This window comes from Platalea leucorodia (genome assembly GCF_965183815.1).
Source record: "Platalea leucorodia genome assembly, chromosome: 3".
NCBI classification, from domain to species: Eukaryota; Metazoa; Chordata; class Aves; order Pelecaniformes; family Threskiornithidae; genus Platalea; species Platalea leucorodia.
The window spans coordinates 7,768,313-7,791,732 of NC_138825.1; the positions used below are offsets into that span (position 1 = coordinate 7,768,313).

The following is a 23,420-nucleotide window of genomic DNA, read 5'->3' on the forward strand; positions in this document are numbered from 1 at the left end:
CCCCGCCGGGGGGTGCCCGGCCGCGCTTCCCGCCGCCCGGGGCTGAGGTGACGGGGTGGGGGAGGGGGGCGCTCCGTGCTCCCCGCCGTTGCTCTTGGGGTCTCCTACTTGAAACACCCCCAAATCCCGCACTCCCCCCCCCCCCCCCGGGGCTACCGAGAGGCGGGGGGGACCCCGGGTGTGCGGGGTTTGGGGGTGTTTCCCCCCCACCTCGGTTATCGCTGACTGACTTTGCCCGTGAGGAGAGGGGCCCTGGGGCGGAGGGGGGCGGGAGGGGAACAGCCCCTCTCCTGAGGGCTTCCCGCCCCCGAGTCACCTTGTGGAAGTATTTCAGGCCGAAAAGTTAGGCACATGCCGTCAGAACGTGTCTTTTCTTTATTTTAACGCCTGTGTTTTCCAGGAAAACTATGGTTTATTGGTATCGCTGGTGTAATGCACCTGAGTTTAGCTTCTAGTGTTGGTCGGCTGGGGTGAAATGTTTGGGGTATGGGGGCTTTCAAAGCACACACCCCCCCCCCCCCCCCCAAGAAATATTTCTTCCTTTTTAAAATTTTTTTATTTGTTTTTTTAGGACTCCCCACCCTGTGTAGTTTAGGTTTGTAACACCCCCAGTGTCAAACTCCAGAGCATGAAAACCATGGAACAAGCATTTCATGCAGACTTTGCCATTTTGATACTTTATGTTGATCACATGGAGAGGAATGTAAATATTAAGAGAAATTCACACAGTGGAAGTATAATATTTACATCGCCTAGGAGGCTTCTTGCCTGCTGTGTTTACAAATAATCTGGAAATATACAAGGAAGAGAGGAAGAAAAACAAAAACACACCAGCGGGTCATATTTTAAGTTTTCTTTCTTGTCTTCCATTACCCCTATGGCTGCGTGTGTGTTTCAAGCCAGGAAGGCAGAAGACTAGTTCGAAGGATAGGATTCATCCTTTTTGTCTGTGGCAGAAATCAAGTGCTCGTTTCTAAGCAAAAAAATGTTAAAACACAAATAAATTTATCTCTCTGTAGGTTAGCTGCTCCTGTCGAACTCTTCTCAAAGGAAGTGAGTTTTCTTGCATACTCTTTTCCTTCAAAACTGTCTTACAAAGCATGTTTCTGTAGTCAAGGTGAGGCAACAAATTTCTACCAGACATCTAAGTTTCTGTTTTTGACAGAGAAGATACAGTTAAATCATCTCAGGCATTGCTTACATGGGATCAACTATAACTGACTTTTCCCTGTACAAATCCTTAATGCTGTATGTTAACTTCAAAAAATGCTGTGTTTGTGCTGGGGGCAGATGAGGAAAGGTTTTTGGGAGGCTCTGGTGAGTGTTCCTGTTACTCCCACTGGTCTCTTCCAGCTCCTCTGCTGTCAGTGCAAATTCATAGCCTGCCCTGTGAACTCAAACCCTCGGTAAGGAGGGTCCAGTGGAGGGGCTTGGAAACCTGAGATGCAGGCATGCTTTCGTTGTCTTAGTCAGCTGTGAGGATGGTGGTCTCCATCAGTACGGTGATGTTGCTGAATGCAAAGCAGAGCTGCTGGTGAGATTTTCCTATCCAGGGAAGCATGTTTGTGAGTGCTAGCTGGCCAGAACTCGGTGTCTCTTTGCCTAGTGAGAATGAACAGCATTTGCCAGTCTTTTGCTTCAGTAACTGCTTTCCAGCACCATGCTGTTGGTGCTGGCCCTGGGTATTTTGAGTGAGGAGGGCAGAAAAAACTTCTGCATTTATTGTTGGCATTGCTCTTCGGCTTGTAGCCCTGTGTGACTGTTTTTACCAAGTACCTTCTTTACTAGAGAGGAAAATGATAGAAGCCCAACTTCTTTCCTTCCTACCCAGACTGTACTTTTGAAATTAACTCTTGTTAGGTCTGCATTTGCCTTTCTCAGGTACTCCCACCCCCCTGTAAAGCTGGCTGTGCTCTTCCCACAAAGAAAGAGCTGGTTCTGCTCTTCCCACAAAGCTCTGAGTGCAACCGTTCTCAGCCTTTTATATTCCGAAGACCTTTCTTTTTAAAAAGAAAAAGCACTGATTGCTAAATATCGAGTTCAAACCCACTGACAATAGGCTGGCTTTTCTTAATTACTTTCTTGGTAATTAAGGGTTGGTCTACGTTCTCCCAGGGTGGATCTTGCTTGAGGACAGCTGAAAGAGAGTAGGAGCAGGACTGGAGTCTGTTTCAGAGGCTTAGACACAGGACTGGTCTGCCTGCGAACTTTCAAAGGCACTTCATAAAGCAGAAAACTACTTGCAGCTAAGACTGTTGGAAGCATCTTCCAGGAGGTTTCTGGATAATTAAGACTCAGTTTAAATTCTCACTGCTGACTTGCAAGAGCGAAGTTTAATAAAACTTTACTATAGAGAGGAACTTGTGTTTTGAAGGCACAGAACTGCCTCTGTTGCCTCTTCAGCAAAAGGCAGTCACAATTCCTCTGCTTGTCAGTGCCCCAAACCTGACATGCAGAAAGGCACACTCTCTCGGGTTTGCCTCTCTGTAGTACTTCTAACGTGCACATTAAATACTTGGTGTTTTGTATGCTTGAAGATCAAGTAGTGGAGTTAAGTGCCGATCTGTTGTGCATAATGGTGATCCTAATCATATCACCTTTACTTTTGCATTTGTAAATATCTAGTTAAGATACCAAGCCTGAATAATGGGAGACAAATGTCTTTGTCTACTGAAGAAATGGGTAATACTGTCAAAAATATCAAAATAAGCTTATTTTGATAAGGGAGTCTGTGCTTAAACCCTGCCTTTGGTTATTGGACTGTGCTGATTGCAGCCTGAATAATTAGGAAACTTTATTTTGCAAAAAAACCCCCAAACAAATCCCATGACAGTGATTTTTCTTTCTTTTTTTTTTTTTTTTAAGGTTTGATCTGAGAAGCAGTTTCCATGTTCAACTTGCTCACTGCTCCTTCAACTTGAGATGAAAATATTCTTTTCGTGTCCATCTAGTCCTTCATGCCAAAGGCAAATAATATGGGTCTAGCCCTCCCCTCCACCCCTAAAAACTCTTGAATCATCAACGAGCATTTATTACTGATTAATGTGCCAAGAAAAACTATTAGTATGGTAATAGTAGTATAGTGCCACTGGTAAAAACAGACCCAGGAACTTGATTAGCATATGGGCATCCTGATATGCTCGACGGTTTGTTTTCCACCCCCCACTTTTGGAAGGGGAAAAGCTCTGCATCTTTTGCTGAACTAATACTAAGCATTGATGAGGTGGGGAGGGAGGAGAGGACGTGGCTGCAAAAATAGTTCACAGGGCCTTGCTGAAGCGCCAGGTTTGTTTGCAGTGTTGGGTCGTTGGGGTGGTTTTTTTCTTATCTTCGAACTTAGTCCATTTATAGCAGTCTGAAGAAGAGCGAAGTTGGCAGTAGCCGTCACAGTTGTACAATCTTTGAGACTTTACTTTTCATTAAATGTCTGAAAAAAGACATGGTGACTTTCTCAGGAGAAAACAACCATCCATATGTGTTTTAGTGTGGTAACCAAGTATGTCATATTAATGCTCAAATGAAAATCTCTAAAGCTTAACCCATGCCGCTCGTTTTAAACCCAGGTTCTGTTTTGCAGCATTTTAAATCCAGCAGATGCAGTTCATGCTGGTCCTGGTCTGCTTTTTAGAAACATGGTTCACCCGTGGATGGCAGAGGGTTTTCCTAGCACTTGGGATTATGTTCAACCAAAGTCTGTGAAACTTACACACTTTCATTACTTACTCTTGGGTATCTAACAGATGTCCTAGTATTTTCTACACCTACTCATTTTTGGCCCAAAATGGGATTAAATGCCACTGGATGTGTCTAAAGCAAATGACAGCGGTTTTCTCATGCTGAAAATCGCATTGTTTGCAGAACAAAAAAACCGAACCAAACAAAAATGCCTTTCTTATCACCCCAGCCATCTAGATAGTGACGTAATGTTTGCTTTAGCTCTAGTTTATTTTGTAATGTACTAGCACTTTGTTAATTTTGTGCCATGCTCCTACCTTTACTTGCTGGCATTGGTCAAGTCGTTACAGTAAAAATGTTTCAGTTTTGATTGACCTAACTTTTATTTTTTTAAGTTCTAGTTTATGAATGCAGAACCTAAGGAATAGACTTTAATACTTGAAAACTTCCTATAAAGCAACAATTCCATACTTAATAAAGTTGCTGTTAGTTCTCTGATCCTTGAATTCAAGTGTCAGGAAGATGAGGCACAGTAGCGATGCGGGGAGGAAGTCTGGACAGCTGAAAGTGCGGTGAAGAGGCGTTTCTTTTTGCTGAACTGGGATATCCAGAAATAGGCACATGCAGTTGTTTAGATGCACCGTGTTTAGCTCCTATTGCTTGTAACTCATTGAATCACCCATGCTTGGTCCTCTTAAATGGGATTTAATTGCATCAAGGACACTGAATTGGTCACTACTTGGCTGGTGCACAAGAATATATGAAAGCTTGCAAAGCTCTTTTTATTTCTCTTTCCCCTAAACAGAGCGTTTGCTGAAGATGACCTTGGAAGAAAGACGCAAAGAGTACTTAAGGGATTATGTTGCATTGAAAAATATTCCAACATGGATGGAAGACTTAAAAAGTAAGAGCGAAAGTGATGGTAAGTAAAATGTGAATCTTTTTAAAGATAGACCATTATGTATTCTCAGTCTGAAGTTACTTTTAGGAGGGCCAAGACGTAGAACCCATGTTGTTACTAACAGTGGCAGCCGAACGTGGGGATGAAAGCACTTTGGGGGTGGAGGGGAACCCCAACAAAATTTCTTAAAGCCTCATTGGTGTCCACTAATTCTGCAGGTATGCCCAGACAGAGTCATAATAACGCCAGTACCCTTAAGTGTGTAAAATAGCTGTTCTCTGCACGAGTCTTTCTTTTCAGATACTCCAACAGTCAGCCATACCTAATGAACTTTGTCTTTGAAACTTAGTGGGCGTAATGGTACGGGGAATCTGGGCAAAACAGTGTTGTTCTTGTAGGTGGCTGAAAGGCAGAGGGGAATTGGCGCAAGTTGTGTGGTTTTCTGAAAATCCAGAAATGGGAGAAGATTGGATTTGAAGCCTCTCTTGAAAACAGCATTTCTTACTCGGGGTCCTGCCTACTTTCTTGGGCTAAGGAACATCAGCCTGGCCTGGATTAACTCCCTTTCTCTTAGCACGTGCAGTGTTATCATGGTTATGATCACCAGTAGAGTTGTCTAAATACTTGCAGTGAAGGCTGACCAAAAATGAGAATCTGATTCACTTACGTAAAGAATTCTGTACGTAATTGTGGAACAGTGCCTCATTCTTTGTCTAGTTCTCTTTCATCCACACAGTGTGTGGAAGAAGAGGGACTCTTGCTGAGCTGGTTTCCTCCTCATTTTTTCTGTCTGTATCTTCTTATCCTGCTTGGCTAAAGCTTGTGTTTTTTGGAGGAGGATCTAACTATGAGACCTAAAGTATTTCCTGCTTCTGCAGGTATAGGACTAGTTTCCTGACACTTTTTTTATCATTAAGGAAAAATGCTGGCCCATGTGAACAGGTGTGCAGAATAATCTTGTGGCTGCAGGTGAACATGGTCTTTATGATAGTACTCCAGGTGAGATGAGGCCTGGAACTAATCAGCTGTTTTTAATAAAATGGGAAAGCTGTAACTCTTTTACAATCTGGAGGAGCTGACAGATTCACAGGTGCCATTGTCATAAACAACTGATACTATCATCTACTCCTAAAAGCATCTTTAATGACTTTTGAAGCGAAAATATGTCAGAGGTTTGAGCTCTTCAATGCTGATGAGTAGTTGTATTACAACAGTACCCACAGACCTCTTTCTCCTGTTAGAGTAGGTCTTTTGTATCTTGCAACATCAAGAAGCCTGTCCATCTAGAAAACAAAGGTTGCATAAAAATAAAAAAGATTACCTGATTTCTTTAAAGTTCATTTTGGAGGCCTGCGGTACATGGGGATATGCAGTATATTGCGCGGTTTAACTGGGAGACTCTTTATCTGTTCTAGCCTAAACTATGTTTTTATTCTAACTACTCTCAGATTCTGTGTAACGTGCTAAAATTCACAGATCTTTTATGACTTGCGCTGCTGAACGTGACAAGGTGTGGATTTACGTTGTGATTGCTGTTACACTTCACATAAGCAAAACGTCAGTGTCTAATATGTGGGTATTGAATCATGGCAGTGGTGAATTTATTTTCCTGTAGCTGCTCTTGCGTTCTTTCTGTTAGTACCCAGTACACTGCAAAAAAATGCTGGAAGGCAAAAGTTGTGCTGAAACACTTCTTCTCTGCTACTTGAAGCTTTTATTATATTGTACGTTCAGTAGAAAATATCCACAGTCACTTGTTTTCTTTGATGTATTTGTTGTAAATAAGCCATGTGGAATAGTGAACTTCTAGAAGGCTGGCCTGCTGAAATGCTTCCACATTTCAACTGATCAGTGCAATTAAAAGAAATGCGTATATTAATGTGACTGTTATGCATCTGTTTCAAACTTTATTTCCCTTAAATATTGATCCCACTCTGAAGGTATCACGAGTGTGCCAGAACTGTCTTTCTGAGCTGAAATACCAAAAAATTAGAGTTTAAGTCTTCTTGCTGATGAGAACTTCTCCTCTGTATACTGGGACAACCTAAATGAGTCTCTGGAGGGAGCAAGTGAAGCCCCAGGTATGACGAAATCGGTGATGACTTGACAATGCCATGCCCAAATTCTGGTATTTTCTTCAAGTGAAAGGCCACTTCTTGCAGTGACAAACTCAAGAGGTCTGAAGGGAGGGCGAGGGAAGTAATCATCTGTACGCTTGACAAGCCAAAACAGCAACTGATGGGGAATGTGGAAAAAGTTCTTTACCACTTACTTCCAACACTGTATACAGTGAAAAAATGACAGATTGATTAGTAAAGTGTGGAGTGGCTGTTCAGGAAGAGTGATGAGGAGAAATCAAGAAAGGAACCAAGAACAAATAAAGTGAAACAGGTGCAATCAATCAGCTGCTGGAGTAAGAAGCTGTAGGAGAAGGGGAGCCACAGTCCCCGTAGATACGCAACTGGAAATTAAGGGTGTTCAGTACTGCACAAATTTTTGTACTGACTCTTATGAAAAATTGCTTGAACAATACAAAAGCTTTATGGTACCTATTTTTTAAATGCGAATGACTCGCTGGAGGGTGTTAAGAGATTCCAGTTAGGCACACTTTTGTTATATGGAAGTTTAACAGAAGATTATTGAAAAGTCTCTGTGCGGAACTGCTGAAACTGAAAGGACTTAAAAGGTTCATGTTGGGAAGGAACCAACCTGACCGCCATGATACCTTTGCGTGCTCTTTATTGACAAGTTTGGAGACCATACCTTAGTTTCTGGAGGAAGGTGTTTCTTCCCTCGTCCTCCTCCTCCACCCTTTGGTATGCGGTTATGTTCAGAACTAAATTCTGAAGAAAACCAGTAAAGCTTGGAATAAGTTGGTGTTAATGTAAATTTTGGCAAGGCTGGAAGTCTTTATAACAGAGGGATGTGTAACAACATAAAGACTTCTGAGGAGTGAAGTTAGGGAGTTCTGAATGTCAGCTGACAAGGGCTTTGTCTTTTTTTTTTATAGCAGCAAAGGTGTTTGAAAACATTTGGAAGTCAAAAGCAGCTGTGTATAGCATTTGTCGCTGTTTTGCTCTTCTGTGACTGAAACAAAAACCTATGACCTTAGCAGGTCTCCTTACATGGACATGACTAGCCATGAGAAATTAAGCTGGCATGTGTTTTGGCATGGAATTTGGTCAATATTTCTGATACTTCTTAATTTTTTGAGGGGGGTGCAATATGGAATGCAGGGACTAAGCCTGGTGGCCGCCGCTCTGAACTGCGGCAAGCAAGCTGTCGTGGGCACCTGCGTTTCCAGAAGGACTACGTTGTCAGCACCCCTGGGTTTTGGCATACAACTTGACAGGCTGCGCAAGTGGACCTCAGAGATCAAGTATCATAACATTGTTCATTTCCCTTCCACTGCTGCTGTTGACAAGTGGTCCTCTTTAATGTTGGAGGGGTTGGTAGGAAAGGAAAAAAAATCTTGGAGTAGTTCTGTAAATGTAAGAGCTTTCTTTTGTTTTAACTGCATTTATTAAGGAAATGAGGAACTGTCCATTTTGGAAATGAAGAATAATCCTGTCATACAGGGCTGGATAGTACCTATATACTGTAATCCATCGTTCCTCGCTTCTTATCCTTCAAATATACCAAAGGAAGACACATCTCATCTGTTCTGTTACGTGCCTTGAAGTAGCATTCCCTGCTGACAATGTGCACAGAATGGACTTGTTTTGTGAAGCTCTGGAATTTGTATACTTTTATTTCAATGCTATTTATTATATACTACTTTATGCTAGGCACTCATCCTGTACAGCAATGGTACTTATGTTTTGTGATGCTTGGTGAATAAAATACCACCATGTAGACGAATAACTAGAGTGTTTTTTGAAGTTAAATGTGTACATTGGCTTTTTCTTGGGTAAACATTTATTCCCGAAGATGTCTTTAGTGCAGAATGTGAGAAATTACTTCAGAAAACTTTCCTGAAAGCTTTTTGAAAAATCAGGATCGTGAGAATTCTGTTGTCACTGAGTTTTGTCTGTCACTGGTAGAAAAAATGTTTTGTTGCATGGGATAATTCAGAAAATGGAATAGATTATATAGTTTAACTCAAGGCAGCTGACAGTCCTGCTGACTCTCACTCTCTGGGATTCATTGGTATAGCAGCAGTGCCAAGAAAATGGCAAATTCCAGTGCTGGTTTAAAGATCTTTGCTAATGTTTAGAACTATTTTTGATTGGATGCCGTTAAAATGGAAGGACGTAGCAACTGTTGAGTGTATTATTTTTATTTAAGATTAAATGACATGAAAGGTCTGCAGTCCTTTTTTCAAGTGAGTCTTGAAGTATGTTTAGATGTTTTGGCAGCCTCTGGATTTTCTTAATCTGCTGTATTTTTAGAAAATGATATGGTTCAAACTGTATTCAAATGAATCTACTTTAACACTGAGGGTTTTATGTATAATAGTAAATTGGGATTTAGTAAAAGCGTCTTTGTACTATGAACCTGTAGCTTTCTAAATAGTCACAGTGAGTTGACACGAGATTATAGAGACAAAGCATCTAGATGAGCCACTCAAAATGCTTCATGCTGAAAAGAAAATGTGTGGTAATACTGAGCTCCGTTGACCAGCATTTCTTGAGATGGTTAACTAACCACAGGTAATATCAGCTTCTTCAGAGCATCTCCATGTGGCGCTGTTTGATGTGAATATCTGTCCTGCGGGAACCAGGAATCAAGGTGACGATCATCAAACAGCCTTTGGAAAGTAATGCCACTACTGAGCTGCAGCGAAATTCAGCCAGATGTCTACAAGTGAGAAATAGCATCTCGCCAAACCGCTCATTATTTTCAGTGAGTTATACAGAAAAAGAATTTATGTTGTACTAGAACATAAAGATTGTCAAAAGTTGCCTGACAAGCAACGAGTTCTGTCTGTAATAGCTACATGAAATCAGTATGCTTCAAGACCACCCCCCCCCCAAACAAGTCCATCAGCTTGCATTGTCTTTTTTCTTATAGTGACTTTAACAACTGTCTTCTAGAACAGATTTCTAGCTGAGTGACAAGGATGAAAGTAAATCGAGACATCTTAGCTCAGTGTGATGCTTGCTATCTGTCAGTCAATGAAAATGGTGCTTTTGCTACTGAAACTCTTTTAGTTACGTTCATAGTACAGCAGTTTTTCAGCCGAATTCACACAGAAAACCACAATAAATTGTAGGCCACGGTTCAGGATCTCCTGCTATTAGCTGCGCCCTTGAATGCGAGTTCCAGCTTTGCTTGAACTCAGCGCTGCATTTAGTTTTGTCCTTACTTTTCGTATGTTGGTGTGCTGCTCTGTTACTCATGCTAAACATTTTATCACAAGGTCTCTTGACAACTTGTGTGTTTAAGGTTAGAAAGCTGTGTCATTTAGATGCATGTGGAGGTCACTGCTTATTAATTGCTGTGTATAATAGCTGGGGGAGCTCCAACTAAAAGACTTACATCTGTGGCTTCTATGAATTGTGTGAAGATCATGGTAATGAAGTATTTTGAATACTTAGGAAATGATGTGCTTCTTGTGGAAGTGGCTGTAAATCTGCTCATTTCTGTTGTCTGTGTTATGTGTATATTAAGGAAGCAGCAAAGGAATTGGAGTGGCAACAACAGTAAACCATGCTTGCAGCTTGTTAGTCTGTTCTAAAGGTGTCCAGGAGTCCGTGTGCCCATGGCATAACGCGGAGTGACTTTAAGGCTGAGGCTCAAAGGCTGCTAGAGCAACAGGGAGTAACCGGAGCTCTGTGCGCTCTGCCTCTCCCAGGCTCTTGGCTGCCCTTTGGGGATCTGTCCTGAACAGATGCAAAGCTGCAGAGTGGTACAAATCTGACCATGTGAGCTCCTGACCTCACACACCTTTCTGTCTTCCTAAACGTACACCTCTCTCTTCTTTTCCAAAGGTAGCCTTGCACAGCACAGAGATGGGAAGAACTCTTCAGGTGCAAGCTTACTTGAGTGTAAACTGAGAAATAACCTGGGGGTGGGATTTGGTTTGTTTTTAGAGGCAAATATTCCTATCTAGTTAGCAATATCCCTGATACAAGTGGATAAAGCAGTGTGTTTAGTACGGTGGGGGAAAAAACTACAGTAAATAAAAAGAACCACTATGTATTCAATTGACCTTGTAATTCCCTGGTGAGCTGCATGCATATAACCTTTATAGGATGGATTAGCTGTCAAAGAAATGATGCTTGTGTTACAGTTTTCTTTAAAGTAGTTTTGGGGAAAAAAAGAAAAATCTTGCTTTCAGCAAGTGTGAGATGATTATTAAAAAGCAAAAAATCAGCTCTGTTTATAGAGATGAAGAACACATAATCCAGTGTGGCTAATCCTCTATCTAAGAACGTAAATCACTTGTCTTTGATGCAATTAAGATGATGACTTCTTTTCAAGCTGCTGTTCCATGATTTTTTTTTTTTAACAAGTTAACTTGCACATAGCGTTAAGCGCATACAGGTCCTCGATGGAGTTATTGTTTTGTGGCCCTTCTGCACACAGCTGAGAGGACCCTCTTAACTCCAGTGGCAGCTACCTCCCTGAGGGGCCAGAGTTACCGTAGGAAAGGATGCTGCTCTCAACAATAAATTAGTATCCTTATTGAAGCTCCGCAAGCTCTCAACTTGTTTTAGAGAGTAATAGTAGATGGAGATGCAAAGGGAGGTTAAGCCTTTGCCAGAAAGAATATTTCTAATGTGTAAGAGCTGTTGACACGAGTCTTGACCAGATTAATAACTCCTAAGCTTCTGTCCCATGCAATATGAGAAAAAAAATCTTTTTTTTTTTTTTTTTTGGTAGCTACTGAACATCACTGTGCACTGAAGTTTTGTACGGAGGTACGTAAGGAAGTACTAACCAGAGTTAGAAAGTCCAAATGATGCAGCGTGCTGTCAGCTGGCAGGCCAGAGTGTGAGGAAGGATGGCTTTAACAGCAGTGATGCTGTAAGTCGGTATGTGCTGTTCCTCAGAAACTGCTGAGAAAGTGTAGGGTTTCTAAAGTTCCAGCCTGGAGTTTTTCAGTGGCTGACTTGTCTCATATTCAAGACTGCTAAGGGAAAGAAGAATAGTAACTTTGCGAGTGATATGGTTTAACATAAGCAGGGGGAAAAGTAATAGGTTATACACGTTGGTTTCCAGTAATTTGTGTTTATGTATATGTCTGTCTTTTCTCCTTTGATTATTATTTTTTTTTTCCCCTCTCCCCTTTTTTGTGTATAAAGGATGAGATCCTTTTGAGCATGGGGAATTGCAAGATCAAATCCCCCAATTAATTTCTTGCTTTATAAAGACAATTTGAGTAAGTCATCTAGTTTTGCTCAGTATGGTTGCTTGGCTAAAGCCATAATCTATAACTTACGATGGATTGTGGCATATATCCTCACAGTCTTTTGCAGACAGATGTGAGCCAATGTGCCAGCCTGACTAGAAGCCATGTGTCTGTGATTAGGTTGAGGCCAAGATCAAGCTGTTAAGTTGTACCTTTGTCATGGCTTACTAGTGTAGACTTGATGCTATGTCAACTGGCTGTGTGACTTTTGGACATCTTCAAGTGTCAGTGGAAATAGCTGATGTCCTCCTGCAGAAGACTGGGAGCCTCTTTTGATTAGACAGTAGGAGACTGGTATGGCTTGTCTTAATTGATTGTAGCTTAGATGTGACAGATATTTGTGAAGGTACTGAACTATTGCTTCCACTAGGATTTGCTGCCTGGGGCTAGTAATAATTAGTGATCACACAGGGTAGGCCTGTCAACTGCTGCTCTCTGGATGTGGGAGGCTTGCATCAAGTCTGAAAATTAACCACCACGTAAGGATACTGGTTTAAGTCCCCTGAGAAGGCAGGGGGATCACTGATACAGTTTAAGCTCACTGAGCTCTCTGTTTGGATCGTATTGACCAATTTTCATGCATAGCTGCATTTGCTTCATGCACAATTAAACACTTGATTACATGTGTGTTAAAAACCCAATCACTGGAAACCAGATAAGCTTGGTTTCTGTTTTTCGGTTCGGTAGAGCCAAACTGCTCACTGTGTAGAAATGTCTCTAACAAACCAGCTAATGTCCGAATAAGTTGTTGTAGTACTTCGTATGTGAAGTGATATGTGGCTTTCTCTGTGAGAGGGCATCTAGCTGATGTGCAATTGGAAAATCCAGTTGACACAGAAGTCGTCAGCCCTGTAGGAAGTGCTGCATACAGACGTGTTTGTTAGGATGCAGAGAAAATGCTCCTCTATGCTGGAGAGAAGCCTTAACAATCCAGTTTATATTTAAACTTCTATTTTTGCACAGCTTTAAAAACCACTGAAATTACAATTTTATGTGTGGCTCCGTTTCACTAAGAAATATTTTGTATTTAAATGGCAGGGGAGGGGGAAGCATAATGTTTGTGCACAGAAAAGGTACTGAGACTTGCAGCTGTTGCCTGTTGACTTGGTATGTTTGCAGAAGTGTGTGTCACAAGGGCCTTTACCAAAGTTCCCAGCTGTTTGTTTTTTTTTTTTTTTTTTTTTGTGGACAGGATGCTATACAATGCACATCTTGCAAAATTAAACTCTCAGCTTTGTGCTGGTATAGCCAATACATTTATTTTTGAAAGTGGAAGTAGTTCTCTGTGTACACCTTTGCGGTAGTAGCCTCTCTAGGTGTTCATGATCAAACGCTGAGTTAGAAAAGACTGCTCTGTAGTTTCCCAAGAGGATCCTGTCCGAAAGACTCAGTCCATCTATAATGCAGATATGAAGAAAGTGTAGAACTGGTTGTGCATCTGTCTTGCTTTAAAACGTTTACCTACCTTATCCTGCCCTTTGCTTTTTCACAGAGGCTTGATTATGCAAATATGAGCCTTTTTGATTGTCTCTCTGGTACTGATGGTTAGTCTGTAAAGGTGTTATTTTTCATTTGCTGAACAAATATGATTTGTAGTCGAAGTTCAGCCTGCATTGGTTTTATTCCTGTATGCTTAATGTCATCTTTTCTGTATGAATAAGGTATTCTTTAAGAGACACTGCTCTCTTACAAACATACTGTGTGTTGCAGTGCTGTCCTTTTGTGGGAATACTTAATGAGTCTACATCAACTGAAAGCAAGCTCCAGACTTTATGTAGCTGTCACTGAGAGTATGGATCAGTTATATTTAAAGAAAAAGTAGAGTTCCATTCCCCCGCCCTTTCTGCATTGCTACCAGAGTTCTTACACGAGAAGGTTTGTAAGTGTATTGCAAATAACTAAATGTAGACAGAATAGGCAGTGCACACCAACTTATGCCTATATTGACGTACAAGCTTTGATGTTTGGTGTGTCTTTTTTTTCCAAGTAGACATGCAGAAGATGGAGCTAAATCTTTCTCCTAACTGCTTGTGAGTTTGTATTACTCTGTTTTTCAAGTCCTTAAAGTAAGCAAGTATGACTTGCAACACTAATGTGTCTTGGTAGAGTCCTCTTCAAATACTGAAGATTTTCTTCTGTACCTTGCTGTTTGGATTGAAGCCCTGCTGTTCCTTAGGGTAGCAAATGACATGTGGTATCTTGGGGAGTAGGAGAGGGGGAATGCTGCAAGGTAAGCACTACCCACCAAGCCTAATGTCTTAATGCGGAAAGCATTTTTCTTTTGTACGTGTATAAAAACTTACCTACCTGTCCCCTGGTGCTAGAAAACTAAAGTTCCTGCTCCCATCTGGTAAGCAGTTGTCACTATATCTCATGTGTAGAGGTTCTTGAATGACAATGCCAAGAAATATTTGCTGACAGCTTTGCAGAAGTTTTGTAGTTTGCTGGTAGTAACTTTTTATTTCCAAGCTCCACAGTAAGTACTACAAAAGGCTGTAATGCTCAACTAGAGAAGCTGTTGCTTAGCAATGGTGTAGGGAATTCAAAAAGCAGAGAATTTAGAGTAAAAATTGTCTGACTGCTTTGTAAGCTAATGAATGAAAGCTAATGAATTTGTAGTTTCCCACTATAAACTTATTTTAACTCTGCTTGATGCTGTATGTGCTGTGCACACCTATTAAAAATGGTTTTTCACTTCTTGGTAAATAAAATAGATGCTGCTGAAGATACCTGGTTGCTCATGAAAAGGCATTCTTTTTCCAGCCAGTTTCTAAAGCTGAGTGAAGGAATACTGTGTTGCTGGTAGCATAAGTCTGGGATGAAGGCTCACAGTTATCCCAGGAGGTACTGGATTGATTTGAACATACTGGGAGTAGATGTATGAATGCTGTGATATTACCAAGACACAACTCTTGCAGTGAAGGTGATCTGCTTTGTCTTTGAAGGAATCTAGCGAAGTAGCATACACCGGTAGTCTTTTAGCTTTACAGGAAAGTAGCAATGTATTTCTGTGAGGCAATGAACAGTTGTCTAAAAGAGTGTAATATTTTTTCCTCTCAATCTTTGAACTTCCATTGTTAATTAAAAGTGCTCTGTAGTAGAGGGAGGTTATAAAGTAGGAATTGAGTCAGAGATGGTGCAGCGTAGTTCTTCTGTGTGACCTTGGTTGACCATTTAACGTACTTCAGTACAATGCACACTGCTGTTCTGGAAGAATGATCTGTGTATCAGAATTCTTGCTATCCCTCAGATTGAGGTACTGGTAATCAGACGGGGCAAGACCGTAGTAAATACGCTACCCAACGGCATTTTTATTCCAGTATATAGTGACAAAGTCTTGAATCCCTCTGAAGGCTCACATTAAAAAACCACACCAAACAAGACAGTGATTGAATGAGTTTCTTTAAATACACAAAGCATAGCTCCTTCGGGGTCACAGCTACACCAGCAGCCATTCCTATGGACCCTAAATCGTGAAGTCTCAAGCTGGCAGAAGCAAGCATAGCAGCTGGATGCTGACTCTCCGAGTAAACACACAAATACCCTAGGGCCTCAGCCTACTTATGTCGTGTCTTTGCTGTCACTGTGCATGCCACTGAAGTGAGAAGACTTTGATTTATGCATTGACAATTGCATGTCCCTGCAGACCAGGTTGCACCACAAATAAGAATCAAGAATGTATTCCTTTTTTTTTTTTTTTTTTTTTTTTGTTCTCCTTGTTTGTTATTACTGCTTTCTCAGACTTTGGTACTTTTGCATTCCATACTAAGTCTTCCCTCATTTTACAAAAACTTCAGAAAAAGGGTGAGCTCCATTCTCTTTCTGTCCTTTGCTCCCAGACTTAAAAGCATATTTTGCCTCTCAGTTTTATTTTTGGGGGACACACAGAGCTGTGTGGGACAGACTGAGGAAAAAGTTGGAACATAACACTGTAAGGACTATGCAAGACCCTTGTAACACAAGAATAACTGCATTTTGCATGAGCGTTGTGTGGGTCGTTAGGACTGACTGGCTGGCTATTTGTTATCCATTCTCATGGTACTCCACTCTTCCTCCCTTTAATGTGTAGCATAGCCTTCAATGGCTCCAATTCAATCATGTGGCTGAAAAGTAGAGGCTTGTATTTACAACCCGGTTCGTGGGTTGCTGATAGCCATATCGCTACATTTAACTTGGACCAAGCAAGTTACTTCTGGGCTTTTTGCAGTAGGTTTGGAGGGGTGCATTATAGCACTGTTGACCTCTGTTACGGTGTGGTTCATTGGATGTGGGCTTCTCAGTTAACCAGTGGACATCAAGTGGTGCTCAAGTCCTCAGATGGGGATATTTCATACCTCCTGAAAAGCCTTGAGTGGAAGGTACCATGACCTGTTGACCTGGAAGATGGGGCAGAGTGCAACCTCTGCAAATTTGTGAGTGGTACAAAACTGGGAAGTGTAGTTGATGCACCAGAGGAGCCAGAAAAATCATTAAGGGACTGGAGCATCTCTTCTGCAAGGAGAGGCTGAGAGCTGGGGTTTAGCCTGAAGAAAAGATGCCCCAGATGGGATCTGATCAATATTTATAAACATATGATGGGAGGGTGTGAAGAAGATGGCTCCAGACTCTTCTCAGTGATACACAGTGACATGACAAAAGACAATGGGCACAAGTTGAAAGAGGAAATTCTTTTTGAGCATAAGAAAACACGTAATTATTGTGAGAGTGGCTGAACACTGGAGCAGGTTGCTCAGAGAGGTGGTGGAGTCTCCGTCTCTGGAGATACTCAAAATCCAACTGGGAGAGGGTCCTGGGCAACTTGCTCTGGGGGACCCTATTCTGAGTGGGGAGGTTGGATTTGATGATCTCTAGAGGTCCCACCGACCCTCATCCGTTCCGTGACTCGTGGTGTCTGTATGCCTCATAAGCTTTGTACTTGGCTATAGTCCTTGGCTAATCCAATTATGCCACTTTGTAATTAGCTGAAACAGAGCACATTGGCAGAGCGTGCAGCCAGGGAGAAGGTGTTGGTGTTCATCATCGAGTGCCTTTGACGTGCATGATGTGCTGCATTTTTGGCTAGGTAGAAAGTGATTTGTCTGTAACAGATGTTTCTTCCTTGTGTTCAGGTTCTGATCTCGTTTAAGTCCAAAAAGTGATAGAGCAAATCTGTACTACAAATCTGAAGTACTAGAGTGCATCTGTGAATGCTTTCCCCCTGGTGATGGAACATATGGAAATAATGCTTCTCTTGATTTAGATAAGCAATTGCCTTTCCTGTAGAATCATCCACAGTTAGTAGGAGTAGAAGCAGGCACGTAATGTAACAGATCTTACAATCTGTCTTTTTTAATGCTCCGTAAGCCTGTGCAGAAACAAATGGAATGGAAAGCTGTGTTAAATGTGAGGTTAGTAATTGCTAATAGTTTGTCGTTTTTAATCTGTACAAGACAGTTGTAAAAACAAAGCATTTAAAAAAAAAAGTACTGAAGGGAAGAATGCACAGAGTATGTAGCGGAATGGTTGCTGTACCTTTCTCGATTGTCAGATGCTCTTTTAAAACTCGCTCAACTCCTTTGTTTTTTCAGCAGCCCGAGAAAAGTGGAGCAGTGACCCAGGCCAGCCTTTGCTGAGGATTCTCCTAGGAGTGGAAGGGCTGGCTCTTATCTGGGGTCGATGTTGGGGCTCTTGTGTGTTGCTCAGGTTCTTTTCCCAGCCCTGTTTCCAGATCGTGTTACAGACTGCTGTTAGAGAAGCCTTCCTTGTGGGGATACATGTTTCTACTAGTAGCTGTTGTAGCAGGGATGAGATAGCAGGCAGACTTATTATTTATTTTTAACTTTGAATTAATTTACTTCCTTCAGCTGCGAATTGTAAAGCTGACTGTAAATGATGAAACTCTCCCATTTTCAGCCTTGTTTCTTGCAATTCAGTCTGTTACTCTTGTTTTTGTGAACTAGAGGAAAAAAACATTAAGTCGTCGGACTTGTTAAACAAAATTTCATTTTAATACCACAAGCCTGTGAGCCTAGCTGCTGTAAATCCTTTTTGCTTGTTCTTTGATTTCTTCTCTTATCTGCTTTTGCTCGTAGATTGCCAAGAGCCATTTTCTTTGCCATAGGTATCGCTTTATACTATGGGGTTTTAATAACTATTTTTACTACTTGGTGTGTGCTCTGCTCTTTCATTATCAAATAATTTTAAAATAAAAATGTGTTTTTTAACAGAATCTCTTCCAGCTGTAGGTTTTTCTCCTCCCTTTGGATGCAAGCTGTTTAGTGTTGCTGTAGGGATTCTGTAATTGGATGTCTGAGACCTGTTTCAAAAATTAAGATACTTTAAAGTGTACTAGACTTTAAAATCCTGGATGTTTTAGCAGTGACTGAGTTTCAGAGTTGATTTTACAGTGATGTTACATTTGTGCCATCCTGTTCCATCGCACCAGCCGAGTGTATTCATGCCCTTTATAGGGGCTCCCTCTAGTGAGCTGTTCTGAAAGTCCTTTTTCCTCTTGGTTCCGAATAACTTCATGCATTTTTTTTTTTCCAAGCGCAAATTTGTTGACTAAATCTAGTAAGTTTTTCTGCATATGTGTGAGATGTCAGGGTCCTTCTCCTTTGTGAGCTAGCTGTGGTGGATGTCCTGGTTTCAGCTGTTTAGTAACCATTGACTTTGCTTTTTGATAGGAGCTACAGTAATCTTGTTCACAATACTAAAGTTTAAAAAAAAAAAAGCTGTCTTTATTTTTGCTTTATTTCTGTATTTGATATTTTTCAGTATGTTGCCACATTTCCCTAGCAGATGTTGTTTCTTGATTTATTTATTTTTTTCCTGTCAAAATCACCCCAGAGAAGGGATGGATAAGATCTGAGTTCAGGCTAGTTAGGCAGAGGAGGAAAGTTTGCCAATTATTTAGGTCAGAAAACTGACAGACAGGCTGAGTAGGCACTTGGGAAAAAATTCACAACTTAGTCTTGTGAACTGCTTTCATGTTGGGCGTTTCCTTTAGGGTTCTGTTAGGTCCTCACCTGCTTGTGAATATGCAGATTTTTGGTGTGCGCGTGGGGCTGCTTTACACCTCAGTGCCTCACTTTGCAAATTTAATTTCATTTCTTTCGAATGAATAGACTTGAATTGACTGTAGCTATGCCTACAGTCATTTTACAGTAGAGTTTCTATTGTGCTGTGAGTGGGATTTAGAAAGGCATTTCAAAAGTTTGTGAATATTCCATTTACCCTCCTTCTAATGATTTTCTTTGTGCCAATTAATTCTTTGAATTCATCTGAACCTGAAAGCTCTAAATGGTTGTGAAATCTACCTGTATGGGACATCATTGCTTTGCTGATGCTTTGAGCCCAAGGTCTTGAATTAATTAGGGCCCTTTTATTTCAGAGGCAGGGCTGGCATTAACTGGTCCTGGGAAGTCACCATGGATGAAGACTCTGGGATTGCACTGTCTCAGAAATTGGATAGCCAGACTTTACATGAACGTACCTTGTAAAATTCACATTAAACAAAACAAAAAAGGTTTATTTGCTTTTGACATTCACGCATAATTGTAATGAAATACCTGAAATGTTAATGTGCTTAAACTGCAGTTTGAGTCCATTCATAATACTACTGTGTATACAACATACATAACTGATTGCACAAATTTTGAGATTAAGGAAGAAAAATGAACAACAAAATTCACTGTGTAAGAGTTGGGGGGGGAATCAAGGTGGCCAAACCAATGCTGATTATCACTGCTTTGTGAGAGTTCATTATGAGTTTCTATTTTTTTTTTTTTTTAGGAGTGTCTCCCAGTAAAAGCCTCTAGTTTAACTTTTTCAATGGAGGTGGGCATAGGGTAGAGACGTGGGCAGAGTCTTAATCCAGAGGGAAGGAAAGCCCCAGAAATGGTCTACCCCGGGGAATACAGGCATAAAAACCCTGAAAAAGCAGAAGCTATTGCTCATACTTAAGACTGCCACAGTCCTATTTCAACAGCTATTTTAGTGTTTTATGAACCATGGCTTATTTAAACCCAGTGATCTGAGGGCATACAGGCTTCTTGCGCAGGTGCTCACTACGTGTTTGGTTTGACTTGTGAGCCAGGAGAGCTGTGGTGATGAGAGAGATGGGACCAGTTCTTCCAGCAGGGAGGGAGCCTTCCTTCCTAGGCAGTCTTCATTGCCCAGCTGGGTGATCTTAAACATGTTCTAGTGCCTCTTAAATTTTATGGTAGCTATCCTGGCATTCCTGTGGAGGTACTTCAGAAAATTCACTCTCTCTTATTCTGCTTGCTTCTTTGTCCTGAAAGCTTCATATTCACAGCCACAGACCAAGCAAAATATTTTCTTGTCTTGGAGTCTGTGATGCCCCTATCAAAATCTGAGATGGACTTTGTCATAGCCTTGATGCAGTTTGGGTTCAGTTGGTGGGTTTTTTTCTTTGAGGGGTGGGGGGTGGTGGGGTTTGGTTTTGTGGTTTTGGTTTTTGTGGTGCGTTGTATTTTGTTTTTTTTTTTTTTTTTTTAGGAATGGGGTTTATCTGAATTTTCCTAGCTTTCCAATTGTTCTGCCTCTAAGGTGCATTCTGGACAACCAGTGTGGAAACAGACTCGAAAGTTTGATTTGCTTGGCAAGCAGGCTTTCTTATCTCTAAAAACTTATGCCTTTAAGTCTAGGGACTCAACTCTTGTTTTGTATCTCATGTTGAAGACTAGGTTACATAGCAACCACTTCAGAGGATTTATTTCTTGAGGATGTATGTAGAACTGTTTCATTAATGAGAGCAAAAAATATTCTCATTACACTACAAGTGCAAGGTAACTCTATCACTGCTAGGATTTTTATTAGTGTGCTAGTATGTACGCATGTATGGCGTGCATCCTTTGCAAAATATGCAGTGCCTTGGAATTGTCCTTGCTGAGTTGCGGTGCCATGAATTACAGGATAATACCTACAGCATTTGAGTTTCTTGGGCATATTTGAGGCTTACGATACTTATTTACATATCTGAGATTTATCATTACCTTGGGAAGAGACTTTGAAGTAAATGAGTGCAGTTTTTTTTAATCTGAGAAGCAGACAAAAATGTGTGTGGTGAAGGAAGAGATGGGAGACAAAGGTGGGAAGCGAGTTATTTGCAATGGCCAGGAATGACCTCACTGTCCCTGCCAAGATGACTAAATTGATTACGGAAGAAAATATCCCACATCAAATATCAATTTTGACTTTGTTAGGAGATGTTGTCTGCCAGCCTCAGAGATCTAACAGATGGCAAAAGAAAAAGTTGTGTCTCCTACAACTATTTATATGATATTGGGATTACTTTTGTAGTCAGCAGCGTATTAGTAGACTTGTTGAGTGTCTTTGCGAACAAGACTAGGCTCTCCATGACTTCCATTAGTGTTGAGCATCCTTCTGTAACAACCAGAACGAAATAAATTAAGTGCAAGCTTAAATCCTCTGTTAAATCAGACTTTTATTGAAAGAAATTAGGGTAATCTATGAAAGATGTACAAAGCAGCATATGCTTTTACTGCTGAACCGCATTAAAGACAGCGGTCATCGGGTCTCTTCCAAGATCTGTGGGGCAGGTAAGGGGCTTGCTGAAGAGGGCATGGTAGATCATATAGGAGTGGAGTGGGTTTTGTTAGTTTGTTTTTTCTCATGAGTCAGTGAATTTACTAATGCTTTTCCGTGGGGAAGGAGTCTCAGGAGAACCACGCTCAAATACGTTCAGTACTTGCAAAGGGTGAGAACTAGAGGCAAAGTTGTGAAGGCTGTGGAGGATAGAAAATCGGGAGGTAGTGCCAGTGTGGGCAACATTGTGTTGTGTGGCAGCCTACGGAAACAGATGACCTTGCTGGTGAGTTGACTAAGGGACATCTCTGCTGTCACTCTGACGCAGAAATTAGTGATAGTAAGAATTATCTTTTTTTTGTTGTTGTTGTTGTGTGGTATCTGTTGTCTTTATGGCTCTTCCTGGTGGATTTTTTTGTTATTTGTTTTTGTATTGTATTGGCACAAATATTGTAGTATCCAAACTGTACTTTCTATTTAAATTTAAATGATTTTAGTTCAGAGAATTCAGTATGTTTGATTTGATGGTAACTAGTGTTGCAGTAACTCAGGCAGAAGGTGGAGGGGGAGGATGGTGGTGTGCGTTTTAAATTTGGCAGAGCTCCAGTGGGATGCTCACTGGGGAGAGATGGGGGAAACAACTGTCCTACTTGCTGGCAGAATGCAGGTAACGTGAAAGCAGATAATAAATCAGACTTTGTAAATCGGTCACAGAGGCTGATTTTTATTTTAATACAACTCAACAGCTAACTGCAATGGTTATCTTCTGTGGGAAAATGGATGAACAGTATAACTTTAGGTTAGAGTGATACAAGGTTCTTATTATAATAAAAACTTGATACCTTTCCACAGAAACACTCTTTGCTTTGGTTAAGACACTGAGGGTGATCTGGTGGTGATGGAATAGTTGCTTTAGGAGACAAATACAGAAATTAGGCTCCTGAATATACCCACTTGAATACAAGACTACCTTTATGCTAGTGTACATCATAGTGGCAACATATGTTTTGCTAGAGGTGGCACGGATTTTGCACTAGGCTCATGATAGCTGATCTAAAGTAGAATTGAGTGATACTAGTTATTTTGAAGTGGCTGAGATAAACGATGATTTCTGATACCAGTCATTTGTGCTGAAGTTAGAAGAGCAAGATCTAAAACAAATGCAACTTTCTTATTTCTACTTATGGTTGCTTGTAATGCTGATAAATTTGAGCAGGTATACTCAAGTTGGTAGAAATTGATTAAAATGAAGGTTGATGTAAAAACTAAATTTGTTTAGACTGCTTCTACCTTCTAACTAAATCTTCCCTTGAGTTTTTTTTTTTACTTACAAATAAATTTCACTTGTTCTGAAGATCAGGAACTGTTTCACACTTAAATTGTCACTTCAGCAATTCAGTTCTATTTCTGGCCAATATGTGAACTCAAGCCTCTTGAGACACTTGGCTTGTGTCAGAAAGAATTAATTTTAAAAAATAATAATAAAAAACCAGTTAAGCAATCTTTCCTTCTCTCCTTAGTTCTTCGCTAATGATGCGGATGCCTAACAATGCAAGACTAGGTTAAGCTTTTGGCCAATATGTGTTTGTAGAAGTGTTTGAGGTAACTGAACTGTTTTATATAGATGGAGTATGATGCAAACGAAGTGAATTGGTGATGCAAAAATTAAGGGTTTACCAGAATAAGGGACCTATTATGACACTGTTTAGTAACAAATCTTTTGAAAGCTAATGTATGTAGTGTCTTCACCCCGCCTTCTAGTTGAGCAATTTAAGGTGGCAAAGCTCCAAGTTTTAAGTTTTCTGATGTTTTCATTCAGGTTTTTCTTCTCCACACTACCTGCTGCCAGGGCTAGTTCTGAATGTTGGGACTGTTAGCAAACAGTGTGCTCGTGTGTTGTTGTACGCATTCAGAATAATCCTGAGTTGGATAAATTAT

At 40.8% G+C, this 23,420-nt stretch overlaps 1 protein-coding gene across 1 annotated transcript in view; it reads left to right on the plus strand.

Annotated features, from left to right (window-relative positions):
• Positions 1-23,420, plus strand: part of MACROD2 (mono-ADP ribosylhydrolase 2) — an 890,030-nt gene that overhangs the window by 407 nt on the left and 866,203 nt on the right. The window contains exon 2 of the mRNA XM_082306167.1: positions 4,481-4,597. Within this exon, the coding sequence (XP_082162293.1) occupies positions 4,481-4,597 (117 nt within the window). The remainder of the gene's footprint in view (positions 1-4,480; positions 4,598-23,420) is intronic.